The 26715-nt window shown below is 43.5% G+C and overlaps 1 protein-coding gene across 1 annotated transcript in view; it reads right to left on the bottom strand.

Moving 5' to 3' along the window:
- The window catches only part of TRAPPC9 (trafficking protein particle complex subunit 9), a 597448-nt gene extending 572837 nt beyond the window's left edge, over positions 1-24611 (bottom strand). Inside the window, exons 1-7 of the mRNA XM_063451029.1 lie at positions 24533-24611; positions 12620-13223; positions 11474-11619; positions 10196-10324; positions 9579-9605; positions 8135-8256; positions 5547-5672 (exon numbers count right to left, since the gene is read on the bottom strand). Of these exons, the coding sequence (XP_063307099.1) occupies positions 5547-5672; positions 8135-8256; positions 9579-9605; positions 10196-10324; positions 11474-11619; positions 12620-13223; positions 24533-24560 (1182 nt within the window). The 5' untranslated portion in view covers positions 24561-24611. The remainder of the gene's footprint in view (positions 1-5546; positions 5673-8134; positions 8257-9578; positions 9606-10195; positions 10325-11473; positions 11620-12619; positions 13224-24532) is intronic.
- Positions 24612-26715: the final 2104 nt, after the last annotated feature.

Raw genomic sequence — 26715 nt, 5'->3', positions numbered from 1 at the left:
TTTCTAAACACCATGTTAAACATCTGCAAACTACCTTCCTCTTATAATATGGCTTCTACATAAAGAGCATTTAAAGGGGAAAGCTGAAATGTGAATCAATGGCAAAAGCATTCCACCGGTTACCATGGCAACTACTCTACTTTTAGAACTTTGACCCGTTAATGCTTGTTAAACATTTTTTTCCCCGTTATTAGGAAAGCTATGCATTTTGTCAAAAGAGAAAAAACTAAGTTTTTTCTCCTAGCAAATCGCAAGCCATGCAAATCAAATCCCAGTAAATTCTGAGTGGCTACTTAAAGATAAATATCTGTACCTGACTAAGACGTGTGGGGCAGGAGGAAACATCCAATCTAATTAAAAAAATATAGCTAAATGCAGGGGACAATTATCTCCTATTTAAAGGGACATTGCAGGCACCAACACAACATTATCACATTTGATAAGTAAGCTGCAAAACATATTTCTTTCTTTTTCCTATATATGTATGTGTATATATATATATATTTATTTATTTTTAGGAAAGGTAAAGAGATTTGAACAGGGTCAAAGGTACAGCATGAATAGGAGGTCAAAATTTATTTGTTGCACTTAACAAGCGCCCCCGCTAATGAGTGCCCAGAGTGTCCCTTTAAATATAGACAGAGCTAAAATATAAACTTAGCTGACAGTACGGGGAGTTCATTTTGCTCAGATCAGTATTTACAGTCCAAAAGCAAGGAGTACAGATTTATGTAAGATAACTAAATCAGGAAAATTATCATACTCTGTGTATATTCGTATGTTCAGGGCCCTTTAAAAAAAGCACAAGAATTATTCAACAGATTACATTTTATGCAATTAAAAACGTACACAGTAATTATATTAAAGGGCTGTCAACATTACCCAAAGCTACCTGCTGCCTTGCATTACAGAACGCTAGTGACATCTGGTGGATTTAAAGGAGGACTGCTACATGCAATAAGACGCACTAGAGATTAGAACACAATAGCTGTGATAGACGCTCACCAAACTGAATGATAATGCATTTGACAGTACACCCGGTCATTGAAAATACTATGTTCGGACGTTTTTCCCTTTTCAGTTTGGTGATCGAACAAAGTCCTGATTCTCCCTTATTATACCCCCTCTGTCCTCAGCCCACCTTGGAGCTTGTTAACCCTGTTGACACCTCAATCATAGTTATTTCAAGTGTTCTGCTGGGTGGCCACCATTCGTATGATCGAACACATGGGAAATGAGTAGGCGGCCATCTTGTCGCACGAAAGCAGGCAGCGGTTTTCAGGCTTGGAGTGCATGGAACTAAAATCGGACAAACTAACGCGCAAACACTGCTGAACTTATATCAACACCAGCTTCTTTTAAAAGTGAGTTAGGAGAGTGCTCTTCTGGCAAATGATATGCACGAACTGAAGGACCATTCACCCCCTGGAATCAAGAGAATCCCTTCATTCATACGAACACAGGAACTCCCATTGGAGACCAGCCACAGTCCCTTTCACTCTGGATCTGTTTTGGGCTACAGACTCGTGGCCGATCGGTGAGAACTTTACCCGGATGGCGATTTCGTTCTACCAAACGGATTTGAGCACTATTTTGACAACTTGGGTGCTCGGATCTGGGCTATCCGGGGATATAAGACTATTTTCTGTGAGGGTCCATGTAACTGAGAGATAATGGAGTTACTGGTCTTTTACTCAATTATCTCCCAGACACAGGGATGCCAGGGAGGAGTCTGTATTGAACTGTATGGAGACCACCTCCTGGGGGGCTGTGTAAAAGTTGCGTGTACCATGTCCCATTAAAACAGTTCACTACAGTTTTTTAGGTTGACAAAAATTGGAAAAACATTGATGGACGGCGGCTTCAGACAACAACGCAAAAAGTAGCGCCCGAATTGCAACTGTATGTTTAACAAAACTATTGTCTTTTTTCTGTATTACTGAAATACCACTGTATAATGTAAAATGTACCAATGTACCAATGTACAAGCCCCAATACGGTTTGAGAGCTGTACTGTCTGTCAATGCAAAAATAAAGAATGATAAAAAAAACAGTTCACTACAAGCATTAAGTCTCGGCTAATGTCTGTGGGGAAACGCTATAATCACTCAGCAGCTGTAATTACTGAAGTCTTCGCAGCAGAGATTCAGAGAGGGGGAAAAGGACATCCTTGGTGGCGAGACTCGTGTCCCTATCCAGGTGGCCGCCACAATGCACCACTATAAAACTATCAGATATAAAAAAAACTGCAAACACCCCATATTATGTCTTATTCACAACTTTCAATGCTGCAATCAGTGGTGACAGAAACACCAAATCTGTGGAGCAAATCAAATAAAACCAATGGAATGATGCCAAGGATTTTATCAACATTTATAGCTCAAAATTTGTCTTTTATAAATAGCATCTTGAAAAATGCATATTCTGGGATAATGAGATTAAGTGTTTCAGCTCCTCGTGCAAACCCGATTTTTAAACTCGATTATGCTTTTTTTTCTTGTGGGATTTCTACAGAGACTAATTTTGCCACCATTTGTTTTTCAATTCACTGGAGGTTTTCATACTTTTTTATTTCTAAAGCTGTAAAAAAAAACGAAATATTGATATAGTTAAAAAGCATGGGAAGAATTTTACCAAAACCACGGACAGGGAAATAAATCAAGAAGCCACGTACAAGCTAAACAGTTTGATAAATAATACAAGCTCTCTCTTGGGCTGTCCAAAAAGCTGGTCTCACTAAACTGACAAATGGGCAAATGGACATACATAATGCCCCCACTAGGTAAAATTAAACAAATACAACCATGTCTCAAAAAACATGCCAGAATGGATTTCACGCTGACTACTTTAACCCCTTGAGGACACATGACATGTGTGACATGTCATGATTCCCTTTTATTCCAGAAGTTTGGTCCTTAAGGGGTTAAACTTCTGAAGAGACACCTTAAAGAGATATTCCATTGGCCAAATGCAGAAAAAAAAATAATCACTATTTAATATATTTACATTTAAGTATGCATTTATGTGATATATCTAAAAACAGCTCGCAGAGCGAGGCTTTTCTGCAGCTTCTGTAAGCCCTCCCCTTCTAGCCCCGCCCAGACTGTATGTGGCTGTCCAATCACAGACTTTCCCAATGCAGCTCAATGAGAAGTCTTTGCAAGGCAGGTGCTCTGAGTTATTGCTGCCTCTTGAGTTTAGCTCAGCTGAGTGAAGCAACCAAAATTGTAAAAGGACCGGGTGTCTAATTTAATGCCAAGGGGTGTAACAAGGTTAATTTATAAAAGTGACTATTTCAATTGAAATCTCCACTTTTTGTAAAAGAAAAAGAAAAACCACACTCTTCACACATAAAGCACTTCAGGAAGTTAAATTGCATTAGTTGTGTAGCGTGTTCATACGCCGAAGACATATTATTTACATGTGAGTAACTGCAGAGTCCCACTGACGCTCATCATTAATCATTTATAGAACCCCTAAAGCCATTTAGACCACATCATCTCAATGGAGTGGTCTAGGTGCAGTGGCCCTGTAGCTCACTCAGTCATGTGACCTAATGCGACTCATTGGAAAGCATTGAATTCAATGGTTCTCTATGAGAAGCATTTGATCTGACGCACACACGACTCTCGACATGCATGCACACCTCCTTCCCCAGTTCTCCTCTATGCGGTGCATTGTATTGAAGAAGAAGCTGAGAAACGACGCCTCCACAATGACGTTGCGGGCAGCAAGACAGAGGGAGTCTCGGCACTGGGGAAATGGTAAATCAAACCTTTTTTCTTTCATTTTTGCAGGCTATACTGTTCCTTACAATCAATATGCATGGTAAAACCGTGGGAAATGGAAATTCTGGAGTTCTTTAAATGGCGATCAGATTGGCTTATTATGTTACACACATCACATAAGATAAGATATTTAGGAGTTCTGATTCCCAGGAAAACTCAATAACTTTATCTCTTAAATGTTACATTGACCAACAATGAAAACACTATAGTGGGCTGGAAACTTCTGATGCTATCACGCCTGCTAAAGACAATTATTATTCTAAATCTACCATACACACTACAAATGTAGGCCGTCATACTGTCTTCTAGGGCCACTATGATTACTTCTCTTGAAAACCAAGAGACACAGAATACCTCTACAAGGTCGTCAATGGCCTAGTTTTAATATGTATTTAAACCTAGCATGGGCGACGGTTTGGAAAATACTAATAAAATAGGTCTAAAGTTTAAACAGCTGATGGAGAAATTCCCAAGAATTAAATTAACTTTTTTTGTTTATCTTCAAATTATTAGTTTCTCACAATCTATAATTAGTAACTTCAGGGATTATGATTGATGTCACATAAATGAGAATTTTGAAACCAATAATAGCAACAATCTTTATTCCACAAGTGTTACAATACTCTGCATAAGATCCTTACTAGGCTATAATTCCCTCAACGTTGAAGTAACCGACATGGAAGGCTCCCTTTCCGGATCTGGATCGCTCAGAAATGTCTCATTGTATATTGTATTAAAGTGTCTCTGTCTGGGATTTCTGTCTGGGATATCTTTTGAAAGAGATGGGACTTTAGTGAAAAGTGAGTACTGTATTTCATAAAGGGTCCCAAAACCAATATACCAGGAGATGAACTTGAAAATGATTCAACCTGACTATTACTCACCAAAAAAAACACAGAAAACACAAAAAAAGAGATTCCTCAAGGTGTATCAAATGCAACAAGGGAAAGTTGGATCTCTTCCACTTGTGGTTATGTACTCCGATTGCACAATTCTGAAAGGGACAACAACTAATTATGTAAAGTCTATCTTCCATTTCTATTTTTCCTCTAAAAACAGAAGCTGCAATATTTGGAATTTTGCCCACCTCTCTTAAATTACATCTAAAAACACCTTGGTTGGAGCCAAGGAACCAATTTACTGAGTTGGATTTCTGAAGAGATCCCTACTCAATCTTTATTAATCTTTAAATGATTTCACGCTTTTGGAATGGACGGAGTAGAGTCTTTATCTCAAAGACACATAAAACAAAAAAAGCTCTTCCAGGCAAATCTTTGTACAATGAGATAAAATGTTAAATAAAAAAGGCTTTAGAATGTACCCACACTGGTGCCTCTATAACTTACTGCAGGGACACCCTCCTATTGTTCATTAATATACCTACCATTAGGAAGGAGAAAATTTGGGTGGGAGGAGTTTCAAGGGTTTGGATGGAAATGTACAAACATTTGTGGCTGTTGTCTAATATCAATTTCAAACTGAGATAATATTTGAACAGACTCTGTATAACATCATTCTTACCTCACTAAAAATCGTTTTAAACAAAGAAAAAAAAACGGGGAGATTAATTACCCTTTGTGCCATCTACACTACCTTGACTTCTACAGTAATAGAGAAATGTGTTAATAAAACCCACTTGTTTTTAGTAGGTTTTTATATTCTTAAGAGTAAGCATACGAGGCAGTAGTTATCTGCACCTTCTCAACACACAATCTAAAATCAAGAATCAAAAACCAGCGAGTCCCATCCCGCACTAACCTGGCGCAGGTTTATGTAGACGACATTCTGCAGGAACTCAGAGGCTTCCATGCTTCGTTTCTGTATGGCCAGCACTCGAACGGCTTTCACACAGGTCTCCAGTTCTATAATTCCAGCTGTCTTGGACTAAACAAGCAAAAAAGAAAGTGTATTTCAGAAAAAAATGGAAGTCTCCGAAAATCATTTACCGGGTCATGTTTGGAGTCCTTTAAGCATCTTGTCATCAGAAATGTTTCTGAGCTATCATTTTGTATTTAAATAATGGATTATATTGTGGTGATGTCTTTAAAATCTTATTTTTTATTTTATTTTACTAAATTATATTAAATGATCGATAGTTAACCTGGAGTACTTGCAGCAAATAAAGCACATCATCAAGCTGGTGAAATTATCATCTTCAACTATTTACACAGTGGAACGCTGGGAGATTAAAAAAAACAAAAAAAACTAATTTCTTTGGATCACAGGTTCTCATTGGCTGCCAAGTATAAAGCCAATTAGAAAGTACAATAGTTCTATCTCTACAATGTATCATCTGAATTCAAGTATACAGTCTCAAAAAAAAAAGGATAAATGTAAAGGGTGTATGTAAACAAAAAGTCTATAATAAATGTAAATAAAACAGCAAATTTTTGTAACAGATACATTTCCACTGACTATTCTGAACCAACCTGTACCACGAGTTTTTGTTTACCTTCCCCCCATGGTATTATCCATGACACCAGAACGGTCCGCCGGCTTATTCATGCCATCATTCTGCTGCCCAGCCCCTGGCAGCATTTATTTCTGCTTCATTGTTGTGGACTAGTCCCCGGCTCTCTCTGTCTCTTCTTTTTTCCCCCTCACTTTCTACATCTAACTCAATAACTCCTGTTTTTCGTTTTTACCCAAACCTCAAAGTGAGCAAAATAAATAAAGTCAATCCCATCTGCTTCCTGGCCATCCCATCGCCTGTCTGCCATCACCTGCCTAGCTGTAATCCAATCGGCTACCAATCACTTCTAGCACCAACCTCCAATCTAGAACCCATCACTCCCACCACCAATTCCCAATCCACATCCCATCATTCAACGCATAGGTCTTAAATAATAATAAAGCTCAGCATCCAATTTCCAATCTACTACCCATCACTACCAGGACCAACCTCCAATTTATTACCCATCATTCCCAGCACCAATCCACTACCGAACACACCCAGCACTAATGTCCAATATAGTACCCATCACTCCCAGCAGTAACCTGCATTCTACTAGCCATTACCTCCCACACCAACCTCCAATATATTATTCATCACCTCAAGAACTAACTTCCCATTTATTAGCCATCACTGCCAACATTAACCTGTAATCTGCCCCTCATCCCTCCCAGCACCAACACCAACCTGCCATCTGCCACTGAGTAAAACGCTATGGTAAAGGTAACAGGAATAATTTATAGGTTTGGAAAGGCTCAGATTCATGGAATACAGTACAGTATTTACAAAATAATGTAATAATAAACCAAATATTCCTCTGTAAAATGTCTCTGGCCTCTGGATACTTTCTACTCGTAAGATTAAAAATAAATAAGGACGTCAATAAAGCAAACTAATTTGAAATGTATGATGCTTCTCTTCAAGTAAAATCTGCAAGCCAAAAACAATTAAACTGTCCCCCTTCTCGAGATACATGACAGTCATTTAATATTCAATCTTGTCTTTTCTGATCCGGCAGACACTGAAATAGATCTCTAATGACTAGTCTACACATTCGTGGTCAATAAAGAATAATTGTACAGGAAGTATTTGCGGGAGACAATTCAGCAGAGAAAAGATGAACTGGCTTCTTCGATCCCACTGAACCCAAACAAAGAGATATTCTTTATTACAGTAACAGAAAGAGACCTGGCTAGTGGTGGATTACGGATATTATAAAATCTACTAGCACAATTACTAGGACCTTATTATTTATTACTTATAAATGTAAGTACCATGCACGCCTGAATTGAAGACTTAACAGTATGTAAGGCACAGAACATCATTATTACACTATATTAATATATTCTGGGGGGTTTTCACTGACCGTGAGCTGAGGCTTGCAACACTTAGCTCTCCAGACTCACAATCTCTTGGCGAAGCTGCTAATTAAAACACCTCCACAATCCGTATTTAATCAGAACGCCTTTGAGAGGACCACTAGAAGTGATTGGCAACCTGCGCAGTATGTGCTCTCCATATAAGTATTTGTATTTTCAGGAAGCAAAGCTTCCCCCATGACAATAAGTGACTTGCAGGTTGGTAGCTGCGATAAGCAACAGACAGCAAGAAGGTGGGAGCACAGGAAACCCCCTATAAAATCATAATATATGCAATTAGAAAGGTTGCCATGACGTGGGGGTTCCTCTAACCCAGCAGTGAGTTTCATACATCCAGTGGCATGGACATCAGACAAGTTAAATATTTAATTATTGGATAATTATGGAGGGAAAGTATTTATTTTGTTTAAACAATAATAAATAAATAAATAAATATCAGTGGATTGCTCTGGGCAGGTCCCTTCCCATTCCAGGCACGTACGTGTTAAGAAGCTATACACCTTCAGGATCAATACCTTTCCATAGTAAGAGATGGCTTCTTTGTATTTCTCAATGATATCTTCTGGACTCAGGCAGTTTTTTGCTCGGCCGATTTCAGTACTGGCATCTAGGTTAAAGCCATTAGCAGACAGGGCACCTGGTGGGGAGAAAGACCACGGTGATTCTTTGCAAGACGAGTGATTGGGGAAGTGAATCAGAGCTGGAAAGTGCTAGATTAGATATAGAACAAAAAGGATTCTACATCCCCATGCATGCCCCTTATAGACAGACAGCTATTGTACAACAACCAAAAAATACGGTGATAAAAGGAGCAGTACACTACATATTCAGTATTGTTCTCATATATACTGTATCTAGGTAAAAATGGTGACAGATTGCAACAAAGATAGAACCCCCTCTGGATTTTTGAAAATGTTAAAGACTAACAAAGGACCTAATGTAGTAAGTGTATGTGTACACACACACACACACACACACACGCGCGCGCGCGCGCACACACACGCATGCACACAGACACACAAAACATTAATCCATCTCAAAATGTTAGTAAACTGAAAATCGCTAAAGATGGGGGAAAAAATGCAGAGTTGACAAATTATTCCAAATTAGCTATAGTCAGGGCCAGCACAACCGTTTGGCGAACTAGGCATTCGCCTCGGGCGCTCGCCTGCTGGGGGCACCCACCAGGATGTTTTCTTGAGCCACACCCAGCGCCAGGCTGATCCTCAAAGCGCCCGAAGGTGGGGGCACCGAGAAGAGCCCTGTCACAGGGGGGCTAGGAGGTGGCAATCTGGTCACCTCTGGGTGCCCCCAAAGCTCTGCCAGGTAAGGCAGAGCAGGCACCTGCTTATCTTGATTGCAGGTGCCTGCTGTGCCAACAAATTCCGGCGGCCATCCGGAGGAGAGGGGGGACGGGAAAGCCAGTCGGCGAAGGAGGCTGTTCTTGCAACCTCTCACTCCTCCCTTGTGCGCCCTCTGTGATGCCGGGAGCCGGAATATGACATCATTCCGGCCCCGGCATACTAAACAGCAGGCAGGAGGAGTGAGGAGCTGCCCCACACTGGACCCCAGAGAGGTGAGTGCTTGAGTGTTTGACTGTCAGTGAGTGTCTGCCTGTGTGTGTGTGTGTGTGTGTGTGTGTGTGCGCCTGTCAGTGAGTGTGTTTGTGTCTGTCAGTGAGTATGTCTGTCAGTGTCTGTGTGTGTGTCTGTCAGTGAGTGAGTGTATGTCTGTCAGTGAGTGAGTGTATGTCTGTCAGTGAGTGAGTGTATGTCTGTCAGTGAGTGAGTGTATGTCTGTCAGTGAGTGTGTGTGTGTCTGTCTGTCTGTCAGTGAGTGTATTTCTGTCAGTGAGTGAGTGACATGAGGGGGCGGCAAAATGTTTCAGTTAATCTGTAAGTTTTAGACATGATGGTTTGCATGCAGGATAAACTTTTTCAGGTTTCGCCGACTACTGACCTGGATCAATAAGGACCTCCTGAGCACCTGAGAGAGGAAGAGATAGAGACACAAAACTTTAATAAAGTTAAATGAAACCAACCAAAAATGAACTGTAACTAACTGCAGCAAGAAATGGTGGATATTATCGTTGCACCTGGATCCATCAATAAAGAGATATTTTCACCCAGCAGTTATTACACCGCAAAAAAATATGTTTTTTTATACAGCTTGTTACAACTGAAAGCATGTATAATGCATCCTATACATGCGCGGTCACATGTCTTCATGGTTTAGGGTCAAAGTGAGATATAGAGTAGAATTATCTGGCTATAACCAGTAATGCATCCTCTGCCTTCCTAGAATGCATCTGGTTACTGGCAAAGGTGAACATAGCCATAACTCTGCAATTTGCCTTGTTATGTTGGAGTCTGCACCAGTTTCAGTAAAAGCTGAGTACTCAATTCAGCAGTCCGTGCCCAGCAATGCAGAACACTTTATTTTGTTGGTAATCAATGGCAGAGTGCAGCAACAGCTAACTTTGCCATAGAAATCTTTGTACTACATTTCCCATGATGCTCAGCCAACCTTCGAGATAGCCATCACTGCCACTGAGCAAGACATTGAATGTTGCTTACCAGGTCGATGTCTCTTGCCAGCATCAGCAGGCAGAGTGATAGTCTGAGATCTCCGGGTTGCAGTCTTGCCTCCTGTTCCTGCCGGGTAGTGATGGATGACTGAAGCAGAGCAGAGACCTTCTAACGCGGCTGAAAAAAATATATATACACATTAGTAAATCAACAAGGGCAGAGAACAGGAAAAACAAAAATGGAATTTCACAACAACAAAAAAGTTAGACGTTCACTTTCCACATAAGGGTCATTTTATCTACCCAGCCATCCAAAAATACACCCTACGGAGCTTAGCCCACTAAGAAGGTATTTGTATATCCAAAACATAAAGGTTTTTACTCACACAGCAATATATTATGCAAATTAAATGTTTTTTTTGGTTTTTTTTATTTAAAAAAGCATTAATTAAAACTATTATCCAACTCAGTTCCAGTCACAACTGGCTGTTTTTGCCTAAAATGTGACATTTGGATTCCAGTTAAACAAAAAAAAAAAAATAAGAAACCTTAAAAGCAGTTTCTATCATGTAACTATGAGGCTGCATTACTTTACTAATACTAAGGCAATGCAATTTAGGAGTTATGTACTAAGCTCCAAACTTGCCAATAAACCTCAAAATGTGTTGAATATCTCTGAGATGACATTATGGATAGTCACAGAAATTCCAGGATTCGCACCAAATGGGCTCATTTGTTAGAAGCAATTTAGTTTCTGCTATAGAATTAGCAGCAACAAAGTCCACCCAGCAGACAAAGTATAAATACCAAATGTTGACTCAATTGACTTTATACTGGTAGAGTCAGCGGCACATTTAGGGATTGGTTTACCTGTATAAAACTGTACACTGTGAGTAGTATATAAACTTTACGCTATAGGTAGTGTAAAAACTATACGCCATAAGTAGTGTATAAAACTCAAAAAAGGCAGAACAAAGTGGAGGCACTATTTGCTATAGTTTTCCACCAGAAGCAATATTTACTGTTCCTAGAACATACACTTTGTATCTTCCGGCAACCGAAGGAATTGAAAATAAAGCAGGCAGGGCATGTTATAAGAGCAAACAGAAGCCCATAGACACATTTGACCCAATAAGTAGACTGGTGGTACCAAAACTTCTTATGATGCTTTGCCAGGCTTTGGGCTGTCGGACAGTCAACCCTGATCAAGCTGCATTGAGAGGATATTGCCAACTAGTTCATATTTTGCTGCCATGCTTTTTCCTTATTACAATTCACATTTACTTTGAAGTTGCACATTTTAATATGTAACATCCCTAGCATTTACCTCCAAGCCACACAAAGTCATTGACAGCACGGAGAAGCTCTACAGCCATGTGATAATGTACCAGCGCATCTTGCAGCATGCCAGCCTGGAGGCTGAGGTCTCCCACGTGTTTCCGCATACGGCCCTGACAACGTTTCTTGTAGTGTCTGGGGATTTAAACCAGTGAATTATTACAAATAGAGGACATATCAGTTAGTATCGCTTTACTGCTAGCGTACACATGCACACATATTTTAACACGCACAATCAAACTTTTAATACAAGTATGAAACAGAATAAAATAAAAAGGGGGAAAAAATTAAAATACAATCGAACAGGTAATACCAGTTATCCTTACAATTTTTGCATTAATAATTCATAAAAGTGTGCCGTTACACAGCAGAGGTTTGCGGGATATGTATGTCAGAGCTCAGCAACAGTTTCACTCATTAGTAATCAAGAATACTTCAGCACCCTTAAGGTGACATAGGTCAGAAATGCAATAAACTCGCCGGTAAGGCCAAACACAATTTCATGCTTGTTGGAGTTTTAGTTCATTCACATAAAAGCTGATGGGGAAATTTGTATATATACATTATATAAATAGAGAGAGAGAGAGAATGATGAATTGTATATTATGGGGAAAATGCACAAAAGTCGCTAGTGTTATACACAAAATAATGTTTAAATTAGAGACTACTGAATTGTGTAAAAACAACAATTCTGGGGCAATCACTCAACATTCCTGCATGAAGGTTCCACTTTTGGAACTCTGCCTGACCTCAGAACCGTCCTTTATAAATTGTCTGTCACGGCATGTTTTCCACTGTAGGAATGGAAGGTCCAGAAGATAAGTTGAGAAGTACCAGCAGACTTAACTGCACAGGCTACAGATTTGGGGATTTAGCATCCAATGTGGGACATTCAGTCAGGTAGTGTAGATTATTTAATTTTTTTTTTTTCAGTAAAGTTTCATAACTTTTTTCTAAAATCACATTATTGGTGAGCAGAACAGCATAAGGATAATAATGTATTTACAAAGAGGAGAATACAAAAAAATAAGTTTAATCTTAGTTCAATACACCTTTTCAATGTGTTATGAGAATACGTTTAAATATTGATAAACCCACCCTAAATACTATTTAAATGTAATTATTTGAATTTTACCTGCTGTCTGGATCCAGACCAACAAAGTCTTTCTTTTCATATGGGACATATAGCAGCGGAATCTTCTCTCCAGACTTCTCGCTAGTCCGATCTAGGCGCTTGGACTCAAGCACGATGAAAAGGGACTCTATAAAATCCTCAACTCTTTTAACCATTGCGTCACAGTCTTCACAGCTAGGGTATGAGGCAACATCAATGCGGGACTGGTCAGCAAACTCTTCTTGAAGCCCAAAAATAAATAATCGAGAGTCGTAGAGAGTAGAGCTATACGCTTCTTTGTGCTGGTCAAACTTCAAGAAGGTATGTGGCAGTTCTCTGGGAGAATTACACTCAGCAATACAGATCAGGCCAACAACTTTACGATGAGTTTGGAAATCTCCCCATTCATTGTTTTCAACAGGGTACTGATGGCGATAACGAATATATAGGATACGCTGATTGTTATTGACGTTCAATTGAGAAACAGATGAGATGCGTTTAAAGATCTTGAAGAACTTATCATTTTTAATGACTCCCACCGACTGAACAACAACAAGGAGTGTCTGGTGGTCCTCTGCACACTGCATGTAATCAGGGACACTCATTCTCAAACTAGATGTTGTTCCTGTTGGAAGATGGAAGATCAGATTTATTAAAGAGGCAGCTGTCTCCTGGAATGTTTATGTGGATAATTTGAAAAAATAAAAATGTGTCAAGGGAATCTACACAAAAACTTAATTTTTAGAAAAAATAAAATTGTACATAGTTACAATTACCATTATATTTGATACATATAGGAATACATGAACATACAATTAAAAAGCCTGAGTAGCAGCAGTCCTTCTTCCGAACCTTCATAGATAGCAGGCATATGATAGACAACACAAGCAATTATTCAAAAAATTCTGAATTGAACTTGGAGAATTGCAAATTATAGATCAAAGCAGGCAAACTAGGAAAATTATCTGTCAACTCTTATCCCAGCTTGGTGATTCCAGCCTAACATTTGCCATTCCCTGACCAAGTAACTAAAAAGTCCAGTAAAGGTGACAAACACCAAGTTTCATGTGGAGGAACTCACTCTACAGCAGTGATGGCGAACCTGTGGCACGCCGGGCCCTCTCTGTGGGCATGCGGCCATAGGTTCACCATCAATGCAGAGTAGGCACCTGCCTGCCTGTTTTGGGCAGGTGTCTACTCTGCTTCCGTGTCAGGAGGCAGGGGGAGGGATCTGTGAAGCAGCTCCCCTGTCCTCCCGCACGATGCTGTGTTACCATGGCAACGCTCTGCACAGCATTGCGCGGGAGGACAGGGAAGCTGCTTCACAGATCCCTCCCCCTGCAGTACTTACCACCATCGGACCACCAGGGATGGCTGTGTCCCCCCCCCCCCCACTTCATTAAAGGTAAGAATGAGGGAGGGGGGGATACTGACACACAGTACCCTTACCCCCCAGAAGTACCCCTACCCCCCCCACAGCAGTACCCCTACCACCCCCAGCAGTACCCCTACCCCCCAGCACCCCTACTCCCCCACAGCAGTACCCCTACCTCCCCCAGCAGTACCCCTACCCCCCAGCACCCCTACTCCCCCACAGCAGTACCCCTACCTCCCCCAGCAGTACCCCTACCACCCCCAGCAGTACCCCTACCCCCCACAGCACCCCTACCCTCACACACGCACCCCCACACACACACACGCACCCCCACACACACACACGCACCCCCACACACACACACGCACCCCCACACACACACACGCACCCCCCCACACACACACACGCACCCCCCCACACACACACACGCACCCCCCCACACACACACACGCACCCCCCCACACACACACACGCACCCCCCCACACACACACACGCACCCCCCCACACACACGCACCCCCCCACACACACACACGCACCCCCACACACACACACACACATGCACCCCACACACACACGCACCCCCCCACACACACACATGCACCCCACACACACACACACACGCACCCCCCACACACACACGCACACGCACCACCACACACACACACACACGCACACGCACCCCCACACACACACACGCACACGCACCACCACACACACACACACACGCACCCCCACACACACACACACACGCACCCCCACACACACGCAATTGCCGTGTTGGCACTTTAAGGGAAAAAAAGTTGGCATGTATTGCGGTTTGGGCACTCGGGCTCAAAAAGGTTCACCATCACTGCTCTACAGTTTCTCTAGAGATTAGACTCCTTATTTTTTTCAGGGATTTATGCATAGACAAGGCTTTCCTAAAAAGACCAGTTTGGAGAAGGAGCAATCACTACAGTATGCCTCATAATCTTGGTTTCTGTGAAAAAAGACAGGAAGGGTATTTCTGATGTCTCTATGCGTATTCATTATGAGCGGACACACACGGACAGCCAAACGGGCACCTCCCCAAAAGTATTCTCGTACACTGTAGTTGCCCATAAATTTGAAATACAGAATTATTACTACAGTATTGCAAGATTGATCCTTTAAGGGCATTACACTAACACGGAGGTTCCAGGTTTTGAGGAATCTATGAATATTATTACAGATGATCCAGATTTTATCCATTAGCATGTGTAGCGGAGAGCTGTTTTCTCGCAGCTATTCTCCACTTTAGATCCAAGGAAGGCTCAGGAACAAGTCATTAGTAAATCCACAGCAGAGTTTCCAGCAGGTAAAACGGTACAGCAGTATCCCCACAGCACTCCCAATAACTGGACGACACACAGTTTCAGGAGTAGAACTGACAATCGTTTATTCCAAGGTTTCTTATAAAGCCTGCTCCCATGCAAGGGAGGGAACTACAGTAATTAGGACAGTAACCAATACCATTCTTGTTACCTCCCACACATCTCCTCCCCTCAGAGTGAGTCATAATCCCCTTAAGTTGTACAGTAGTTTACCCCAAACTTGGATGTACCCCTAAACCATCATATATCTTTAATATCAGGGTACCGCTGGGTAGCCCTGATCTGGGTGAATATAATATCCAAAATTCACCCAGATCGGACCAGGGGTTCGGCAGTTACAGGCAAGTGAAGTTTGACCGACCGCACACGGGTTGGTATCCGAAAAGGGTTCCATGAGAATGGGCCCTGCGGTCGGTCTCCGTTCGGTAGTTAAAATAGACATTTACAATTGCCATCCACATTTGCATTCACCTAGATAGTGATTCCCTCATTCGGTACTTTATTACTACCGAATGGGGATTCGTTATGTCTCTCCGTTCGGCAGTTACGGAGCTCTGGAGGTCTCAGCGGTGTTTGATTGTCTGAGTGTCCGATTTGAGTTCCAGACACTCGACGACCAAACACCGCTGGGATTTTCATGCGTAAGATGGCCGCCGCCACGTGTACGCATGCCGAATGGCGGCCACCCAGATACAATGTTAATGAGCCGGTTAACTTGCGGTTTGGAAAGAATGTGAACCTTAATTGCTGGCACACTTCTCTCCGGGGTGGCCCCTCCGTTCGGTAGTTTCCATAAGTATATAGTACGGATGGAAACTACCGAATAACCTATAATTCACATAATAAACAGGCGAACAGCAATTTCAACATAGGGAAAAATTATACGAACACAGTCACACAGGCATTTTGCAGGACAGGCTTACTGCATTCCGCTACACTGCTCCCCCTTGCCCACAAGCCGGCATACACAGTCTGATCCCACACGGATCGGCTTGGGGATGACCGGGGTGCTCACGGATCATTTCTCCAGATCAGTTTGTCGCGACAACCCGTCGGCGTTTCCGTTTTGCTTACCCGGGCGGTATTGAATGTTAAAGTCAAAAGGCTGTAGCGCCAAACTCCAGCGCAGCAGCCTGGCATTGTCCCCAGCCACCCGGTTCAGCCAGACTAACGGGTTGTGATCCGTGAGCAGCGAAAAAGCCTGTCCATACAAATAGGGTTGCAATTTCTTCAAGGCCCACACCACAGCCAGGCATTCCTTCTCGATGGCGGCGTAGCTTACTTCCCGGGGTAAAAGTTTGCGACTGATGTAAGCCACGGGATGTTCTCCGCCATCGGCCCCGACTTGGCTTAATACTGCCCCCAATCCAAACATAGAAGCGTCTGTGTGAACAAGAAAACGTTTAGTTGGATTGGGAGCGGCCAAGACAGGGGCATTAACAAGTGCGTCTTTCAAGTTTTGGAATGCCTGCTCACACTCCGGGGTCCAGGTTACTTGGCGGGGAAGGTTTTTACGGGTCAGGTCAGTGAGGGGTTTGGCCAGGGCACTATAATTGGGGACAAACTTCCGATAATACCCTGCTGTCCCTAAAAAGGCTAACACCTGGGTTTTAGTTGTCGGGGTAGGCCACTGGGATACTGCCTCTACTTTGGCGGGTTCCGGCTTCTGCTTACCACAGCCCACTCGGTGGCCCAGGTACTGTACCTCGGCCATCCCGATACTACATTTAGCTGGTTTTAGGGTCAAACCCGCCTCCCTGATCCTGTCTAGGACCGCTCCTATATGGGCCAAGTGTTCCTGCCAGGTATCGCTAAATATGGCAATATCATCGAGATATGCGCAGGTATAGTCTTGGAACCCATCTAGGAGACGGTCCACCATCCGCTGGAAGGTAGCCGGCGCGTTTTTCATCCCAAACGGCATGACCTTAAATTGGTACAGGCCGAATGGGGTGACAAAGGCGGACTTGGGGATGGCGTCCGGGGCCAGGGGAATCTGCCAATACCCTTTGCACAAATCAATCGTGGTAAGGTATTGCCCCCTGGCCATCCGGTCTAGTAACTCATCGATCCTAGGCATCGGGTATGCGTCGGATACGGTCTTCTCATTCAGTCTCCTGTAGTCCACGCAAAAGCGGGTCGTGCCGTCCCGCTTTGGTACGAGGACCACTGGAGATGCCCAGGGACTATCTGAGGGCTCAATCACTCCTAATTGTATCATCTCCTCAATTTCTTTGCGCATATTCTCCCGGACCGCTTCAGGGATGCGGTACGGGGTCTGGCGCATGGGGAGTTGACCTGGGGTGTCTACTCGGTGGGTAGCCAGAGGGGTGTATCCAGGTACATTAGAAAAGGTTTCCTGCTTTTCCTGCAGTAGCTGTTGTACCTCGATACGCTCCTGTGGGCTCAACCGATCCCCCAATACAACTGCTCCTAAATCCCCAGCCAGCTGTCCGTCTTCTAACAGATCGGGGAGGGGTAGGCTGTCGCTCTCTTCAGAGGTGGGGTCAGTGACTACCTCGGCTACAAACTCGTCAGGAGGGGCCCAAGGGATACAGTCTAAGGAAGGGGAGGAATCTCTTACCTGGACCTCCGGCAGTGCGTTGTTTTGTTGGGTGCGGGCCTGTTGCCTGGTGACTACTGGGTGTGCTTCTTCAGTAGGTTGTGGTTCAAATGCGGAGGTGAGTTTGCCCAGGTCATTCCCCAGGACCACCTCAGCAGGTAATTGCGGCATTAGTCCCACTTCCACATTCCCGTACCCCGCACCCCAATGCAAATGTACCCTGGCTGTGTCTAGCCGATACACGGCTCCCCCTGCAACCCTGACAGCCACAGTCTTATTAAGTTTGGCCTTATCTGGAACCAAATGGCTTTGCACCAGGGTGATGGTGGCTCCTGAGTCTCTGAGCCCCTGCATAGGCTTCCCTTCCAGATATACGGTTTGCCTATGGTGCTGGCGGTTATCCGCCTGTGCCTGTAAGGGGTTGGCCTCATGCAGCACTTCCCACTGTTCCACAGTCGTGACTGGAACGGCAGAGCTGTAGGGAAGTGGTACCTCATCCTGGTAATGATGTGCTGCTGCTCTCGGTGGTGGTGGTGGGGGCCCTGGTCGGATCCAGGTGTTGCGTTCCCTGTACTGCGGACAATCTCGTTGGTAATGTCCCCACCTCTGGCATCGGTGGCATTGCACCGAAGCAGGTGTGCGGTATCTCGGCTGCGCTGCTGCTGGTGCTGGTGGAGGAAGGGATCTTGGTGGGGGTTGAGGGTTAGGAGAAAATGAATTTACCCCCAGTGGCCGCATGGCCGGTTTGTTACCCACTGTCTTGGTTTGTCTGCGAGCATCCATAAAGTCATCTGCCTTTTTGGCAGCCTCGGTGAGGGTGGTGGGGTTACGGTCCCTCACCCATTCCTGCAGTTCTGAGGATATCCCCTCATAAAATTGCTCCAACAGCAGCATTTGTAATAAGTCCTCCATGGACCTCGCTTTACTCGACTGCATCCACCCAAGGGCTGCCCTTTCTAGTCGGCAAGCCCACTCCGCATGTGAATCTTTGTCCACCTTTTTCAATTCCCTGAAACGTCTCCGGTATGCCTCTGGTGTTATTGCATACCGGGCCAAGATAATCTCTTTCACCCGGTTATAGTTCCTAATTTCCACATCTGGTACAGTGCGGTAGGCTTCCGCTGCCCTTCCTGACAGCCGTCCCGCTAATATGGGTACCCATTCTTCCCTTGGTATGTTATGCAGTGTACATAGTCTCTCAAAGTCCTGTAGGAAGGCATCTATATCCTCCTCTGCTTCCACATACGTTTTAAAAGCTTGGTAGGGAATTTTGGGCTTACCCTCTTGTGTTATAGCTCCTGCGGTGCCTCTTTCTGGTGTTTGTGGTCTCCTGTTTCTCTTTACAAATTCCTGCACCTCTGTCATGGTTTTAGAGATGATCTCTGTGGGTGGGTTTTCCCCATAGAAGGCCAGTCTGTATTGTAATTGCCTTTGGAACTCCTCCTGTTCTGTTTCAGGTCTTTGTTCCGTGGCCTGGACCTCCTCTGCTCTGTATTCTGCCATTACTTCGGTGATAAGCGTTGCTTTGGATTTGCTGCTGGCAGAGACACCTTTTGCTTCCAGAAGGTCTTTCAAGGTGGTTCTTTTTAGCGTAGAAAGGTCAATCTCCATTAATCCTTGTTCCTCTGTGAGTCTGGATCCCACCGCTGCCACCAATGTAGCGGAGAGCTGTTTTCTCGCAGCTATTCTCCACTTTAGATCCAAGGAAGGCTCAGGAACAAGTCATTAGTAAATCCACAGCAGAGTTTCCAGCAGGTAAAACGGTACAGCAGTATCCCCACAGCACTCCCAATAACTGGACGACACACAGTTTCAGGAGTAGAACTGACAATCGTTTATTCCAAGGTTTCTTATAAAGCCTGCTCCCATGCAAGGGAGGGAACTACAGTAATTAGGACAGTAACCAATACCATTCTTGTTACCTCCCACACATCTCCTCCCCTCAGAGTGAGTCATAATCCCCTTAAGTTGTACAGTAGTTTACCCCAAACTTGGATGTACCCCTAAACCATCATATATCTTTAATATCAGGGTACCGCTGGGTAGCCCTGATCTGGGTGAATATAATATCCAAAATTCACCCAGATCGGACCAGGGGTTCGGCAGTTACAGGCAAGTGAAGTTTGACCGACCGCACGCGGGTTGGTATCCGAAAAGGGTTCCATGAGAATGGGCCCTGCGGTCGGTCTCCGTTCGGTAGTTAAAATAGACATTTACAATTGCCATCCACATTTGCATTCACCTAGATAGTGATTCCCTCATTCGGTACTTTATTACTACCGAATGGGGATTCGTTATGTCTCTCCGTTCGGCAGTTACGGAGCTCTGGAGGTCTCAGCGGTGTTTGATTGTCTGAGTGTCCGATTTGAGTTCCAGACACTCGACGACCAAACACCGCTGGGATTTTCATGCGTAAGATGGCCGCCGCCACGTGTACGCATGCCGAATGGCGGCCACCCAGATACAATGTTAATGAGCCGGTTAACTTGCGGTTTGGAAAGAATGTGAACCTTAATTGCTGGCACACTTCTCTCCGGGGTGGCCCCTCCGTTCGGTAGTTTCCATAAGTATATAGTACGGATGGAAACTACCGAATAACCTATAATTCACATAATAAACAGGCGAACAGCAATTTCAACATAGGGAAAAATTATACGAACACAGTCACACAGGCATTTTGCAGGACAGGCTTACTGCATTCCGCTACAGCATGGACTTCATTATCCTTGCTATGACCAACAACATAGGAGGGACAACCAAACTCGGGCCACAGATGCTCTAACAGTAACTTAGTTTAGCCTACTAGATTGTTCTTAAACCCTTCATCCAATCGAGTCCTGGGCTCAACAGTTATGGGTTTCTCCACGATTCCAATTGCTGATTTCCTGAAGAATAACTATCTACATAAAACAAATGCATGTTATATGTTTTCCTGACTTCCCAGGCACCAAATATGCAGCCTTTTGCACTATTGCTCCATTCCCTTAATTTCAGTTACCAAGAAGTGAAAAGCAAAAAGGGTACAGGATTTGTCTCAGAGTTCTGATAGAAAACAATTATAGACAACACTCTAACTCAAATGAGTGCCATAAACAAAAACCAACAGCTTGATGCGAACTGTAGTTGAATAAAGCAGTTATTGCACTATTAAAGTAAATCTCTACTATGTCACGTTCTACATGCTCACTAATTCCACCAGGGACCATAAACGGTGGGTACATTCACTGCCACTCTACTTCTAACAAGGAGAAGACATGGCTAATTTGTCCAAACCAGGGCTAACATGTATTGCTACACTAACAAAGATGGCATGGATGCCCTTCCTTAAATAAGTTACATCTAATGCCAACCTAACCCTAACAAAGAGAATGTGGGTCTGCATTGCCCTAGCCAGGGGTTATATGAATTGCCACATTACCACTAGGAAGGGGTTGGCACGTCTGCATCATGAAGGATAATCCCATTAGCAGTAGTGAAATTGTGGCCTGTATGCTTTTATAAAGGGAGCATTGCAAGATTGATCCTTTAAAGGCATTACACTAACACAGAGGCAATATAGAAATATTAATTACATGGCAGTACACTGACCATGGGGCCCTTTCAGAGCACAACAAAGAAATTGGAGTCCTGCTGAGTTAACCCATTAATGGCACAATAAAGACACTGGACACTGTGGGGTTAACCCATTAATAGCACTATATACAGACACTGTGGGGTTAACCCATTAATAGCACTATAAACAGACACTGTGGGGTTAACCCATTAATAGCACTATAAACAGACACTGTGGGGTTATCCCATTAATAGCACTATAAACAGACACTGTGGGGTTAACCCATTAATAGCACTATAAACAGACACTGTGGGGTTAACCCATTAATAGCACTGTATACACTGACACTGTGCGGTTAACCCATTAATAGCACTGTATACACTGACACTGTGGGGTTAACCCATTAATAGCACTATATACAGACACCGTGGGGTTAACCCATTAATAGCACTATATACAGACACTGTGGGGTTAACCCATTAATAGCACTGTATATACAGACACTGTGGGGATAACCCATTAATAGCTCTATATACAGACACTGTGGGGTTAAGCCATTAATAGCGCTATATACAGACACTGTGGGGTTAACCCATTAATAGCACTGTATGCACAGACACTGTGGGGTTAACCCACCAATAGCTCTATATACACAGACACTGTGGGGTTAACCCATTACTAGCTCTGTATACAGACACTGTGGGGTTAACCCATTACTAGCTCTGTATACAGACACTGTGGGGTTAACCCATTAATAGCACTATATACAGACACTGTGGGGTTAACCCATTAATAGCACTGTATATACAGACACTGTGGGGATAACCCATTAATAGCGCTATATACAGACACTGTGGGGGTTAACCCATTAATAGCACTGTATACACAGACACTGTGGGGTTAACCCATTAATAGCACTGTATACACAGACACTGTGGGGTTAACCCATTAATAGCACTATACACAGACACTGTGGGGTTAACCCATTAGTAGCACTGTATATACAGACACTGTGGGGTTAATCCATTAATAGCACTGTATATACAGACACTGTGGGGTTAATCCATTAATAGCACTGTATATACAGACACTGTGGGGTTAATCCATTAATAGCACTGTATATACAGACACTGTGGGGTTAACCCATTAATAGCACTGTATATACAGACACTGTGGGGTTAACCCATTAATAGCACTATATACAGACACTGTGGGGTTAATCCATTAATAGCACTGTATACACAGACATTGTGGGGTTAACCCATTAATAGCTCTATACACAGACACTGTGGGGTTAATCCATTAATAGCACTATATACAGACACTGTGGGGTTAACCCATTAATAGCTCTATACACAGACACTGTGGGGTTAACCCATTACTAGCACTGTATACACAGACACTGTTGGGTTAACCCATTACTAGCACTGTATACACAGATACTGTGGGGTTAACCCATTAATAGCACTGTATACAGACACTGTGGGGTTAACCCATTACTAGCACTGTATACAGACACTGTGGGGTTAACCCATTAATAGCTCTATATACAGACACTGTGGGGTTAACCCATTACTAGCACTGTATACACTGACACTGTGGGGTTAACCCACCAATAGCTCTATATACACAGACACTGTGGGGTTAACCCATTACTAGCTCTGTATACAGACACTGTGGGGTTAACCCATTACTAGCTCTGTATACAGACACTGTGGGGTTAACCCATTAATAGCACTATATACAGACACTGTGGGGTTAACCCATTAATAGCACTGTATATACAGACACTGTGGGGATAACCCATTAATAGCGCTATATACAGACACTGTGGGGTTAACCCATTAATAGCACTGTATACACAGACACTGTGGGGTTAACCCATTAATAGCACTGTATACACAGACACTGTGGGGTTAACCCATTAATAGCACTATACACAGACACTGTGGGGTTAACCCATTAGTAGCACTGTATATACAGACACTGTGGGGTTAATCCATTAATAGCACTGTATATACAGACACTGTGGGGTTAACCCATTAATAGCACTATATACAGACACTGTGGGGTTAATCCATTAATAGCACTGTATACACAGACACTGTGGGGTTAACCCATTAATAGCTCTATATACAGACACTGTGGGGCTAACCCATTAATAGCTCTATACACAGACACTGTGGGGTTAATCCATTAATAGCACTATATACAGACACTGTGGGGTTAACCCATTAATAGCTCTATACACAGACACTGTGGGGTTAATCCATTAATAGCACTATATACAGACACTGTGGGGTTAACCCATTAATAGCTCTATACACAGACACTGTGGGGTTAACCCATTACTAGCACTGTATACACAGACACTGTGGGGTTAACCCATTACTAGCACTGTATACACAGACACTGTGGGGTTAACCCATTAATAGCACTGTATACAGACACTGTGGGGTTAACCCATTACTAGCACTGTATACAGACACTGTGGGGTTAACCCATTAATAGCACTGTATACACAGACACTGTGGGGTTAACCCATTAATAGCACTATACACAGACACTGTGGGGTTAACCCATTAGTAGCACTGTATATACAGACACTGTGGGGTTAACCCATTAGTAGCACTGTATATACAGACACTGTGGGGTTAACCCATTAATAGCACTGTATACAGACACTGTGGGGTTAACCCATTACTAGCACTGTATACAGACACTGTGGGGTTAACCCATTAATAGCACTGTATACACAGACACTGTGGGGTTAACCCATTAATAGCACTATACACAGACACTGTGGGGTTAACCCATTAATAGCACTATACACAGACACTTTGGGGTTAATCCATTAATAGCACTGTATATACAGACACTGTGGGGTTAACCCATTAATAGCACTGTATACACAGACACTGTGGGGTTAACCCATTAATAGCACTGTATATACAGACACTGTGGGGTTAACCCATTAATAGCACTGTATACACAGACACTGTGGGGTTAACCCATTAATAGCACTGTATACACAGACACTGTGGGGTTAACCCATTAATAGCACTGTATACACAGACACTGACACCCACCTGACTCCCAGCTCTGCTTTCCAAGCATACAGCAGCACTTCCTGTATCAAGCCCCGCCCCCTGCCAGGATCGAACCACCACAAGGGGGGGAGTTGGATTAATTATTCTGATTCTCCGATCCCGAGATGCTATTGATTCGCGCCCTGTCTGTCATTATTCATTTTACTTATTACTTATAACCTCAAGGCGGCTGCTGTATGGAGACAGCTGTCGGCCTACGTCATATACCCCCCTTCTCAAACCAGTGAGAGTGGTACATCCTTCCACACCCAGCTAACCGGTGATTGGAGGAAAGCCTAAGGCGCCCCAGGCTTTGTTTTGATTGGTAGCCAATGGGAATCGCTGCTCTCTCTAGTCGGCTTCGCGTCATCAGTTGCTAAGGGGATTTATCCAAGAATGTGTCTGTGACCATAAAAGAGCCATGTGGGCGGGAACCACGTGTCAGGACTGGTGGGGGGGGCTTCATTCATTAATTCAGGTTAAAGTAGTAACTATGTAACCAAGGCTGAATTCAGATTTGTGTTTTTTATTATTTGCAGCAAATTACCATTTAATCTATAAAAATATATATTGTATAAAAAAAAATGTGAGCACATAGAACATAAACCCGTAAAAACTTTAGGGTAACATTTTGTATATAATAGTATATAGCACTAAGTCCTTCTTCCTTAGTTCCACTTTCTCAAAAATGGGATTCGGCAGAGGCGGGTCTTTAGTATCCACGTTACACTGTATCAAATTAAACCATGTATCTTCTGATTCCGAGGTATTATACTGCTGCAAATGCTTTAAAAGATACGGAGGAAAGAAATATAGTGCGATACTGTATATTTATTTTCCCCAATACCTTCCCCCTTAGTGGAGCTCCTACAGTAAAAGCAAAAAATGTAAGAAACCGCTGAGGTACTCCGCAGAAGTGGCCAATGTGACGGTAGTAGTTTGTATCACCGTCCAATATTCCCTTTTTCCCCATAAAAGAATATTCCCAATAATCCACAGGAAGGAATATCGCTGGTATCGCCAAATAATCAACACATGAGCCAAAGCTTAATGCTGGAACAAGACTGATTCACTGGAAGCAACAGGCATTCAATTTAAACAGTAACAGACTCGTCCTCTGGGCCAGGCTAGATAATCTAGTTTCAGCAACATACTAAACTCAATTATCTGCTGGCCAGAAACATTAACATTTTCAGCATTTTCAGAAAAGTACTTTCCATAACACATACAGTTATAATATTTAGATGCCTGGGTAGCTGAGGATACTGGGAGTCACATATCCAAATCTCACGAAATTCCGTTCGGTAGTTTCCGTGTCACATCGTGTGGAAGTTTTTTCCCGGCAAAAGACAACACAGAGGGGAGATACGTCTACCGGACCTCAGAGTGTCCAGACTTGACGTATATAGGAGAAGTACAGAGTCAGGAGCGATTCGAGGTCAAGGGCACAAAGAGACAGCCTAAGGTCCTCCCCCCTGCCCCCACCCCTGAGCGGCGGGTGGGAGCCCTAAATTGTAATAAGGGGGGGACCTAGTGTCCTCCCCCCTGGCCCCCACCCCTCAGCGGCGGGTGGGGGCCATAAATACTAATAAGGGGGGGGACCCTAAGGTCTTCCCCCCTGGCCCCCACCCCTGAGCGGCAGGTGGGGGCCCTAAAATAAATGTGTCCCCCCAGGTGACTAGGGGTCCCCAAACCCCTAGTCACCCCCTCCCCCCAATAAAAAGTATCCCCCTGCCTACCCCCCTCACCTTAAAACCTAATGAAGGGGGGTCTTTAACTAAGTACCTGAAAAAAAAAAAAAAAACTTACCATTCGATGTTTTCTTTCTTCTAAAATCTTCTTTTTTCAGCCCCCAAAAAGGGCAAATAAAAAACCATAATAACCGACGCAATTATAAAAAAGAATTTAAAAAAACAGAGCGCCAAAAAAAAATCCATCTTCACCCATGGAGGGCTCTGCGCAGACTGAGCTCTGCAGGGCGGGGCAAGGCTTATAAAGCCTTGCCCCGCCCTGCAATTAGGCTCAGAGCACTCTGATTGGTGGGTTTAAGCCATCCAATCAGAGTGCTCTGACAGGTAAATGAAGAGACTGACAGGTAAGTCTCTACATTTACCTGTCACAGCACTCTGATTGGTTGGTTTGAAATCTACCAATCAGAGTGCTCTGTGTCATTTTACACAGCG

The sequence above is a fragment of the Pelobates fuscus genome, chromosome 4, assembly GCF_036172605.1.
Source record: "Pelobates fuscus isolate aPelFus1 chromosome 4, aPelFus1.pri, whole genome shotgun sequence".
In the NCBI taxonomy this organism is placed as follows: domain Eukaryota; kingdom Metazoa; phylum Chordata; class Amphibia; order Anura; family Pelobatidae; genus Pelobates; species Pelobates fuscus.
The sequence above is the reverse complement of the archived record's forward strand: the minus strand, read 5'-3'. Positions and strand labels throughout refer to the sequence as shown.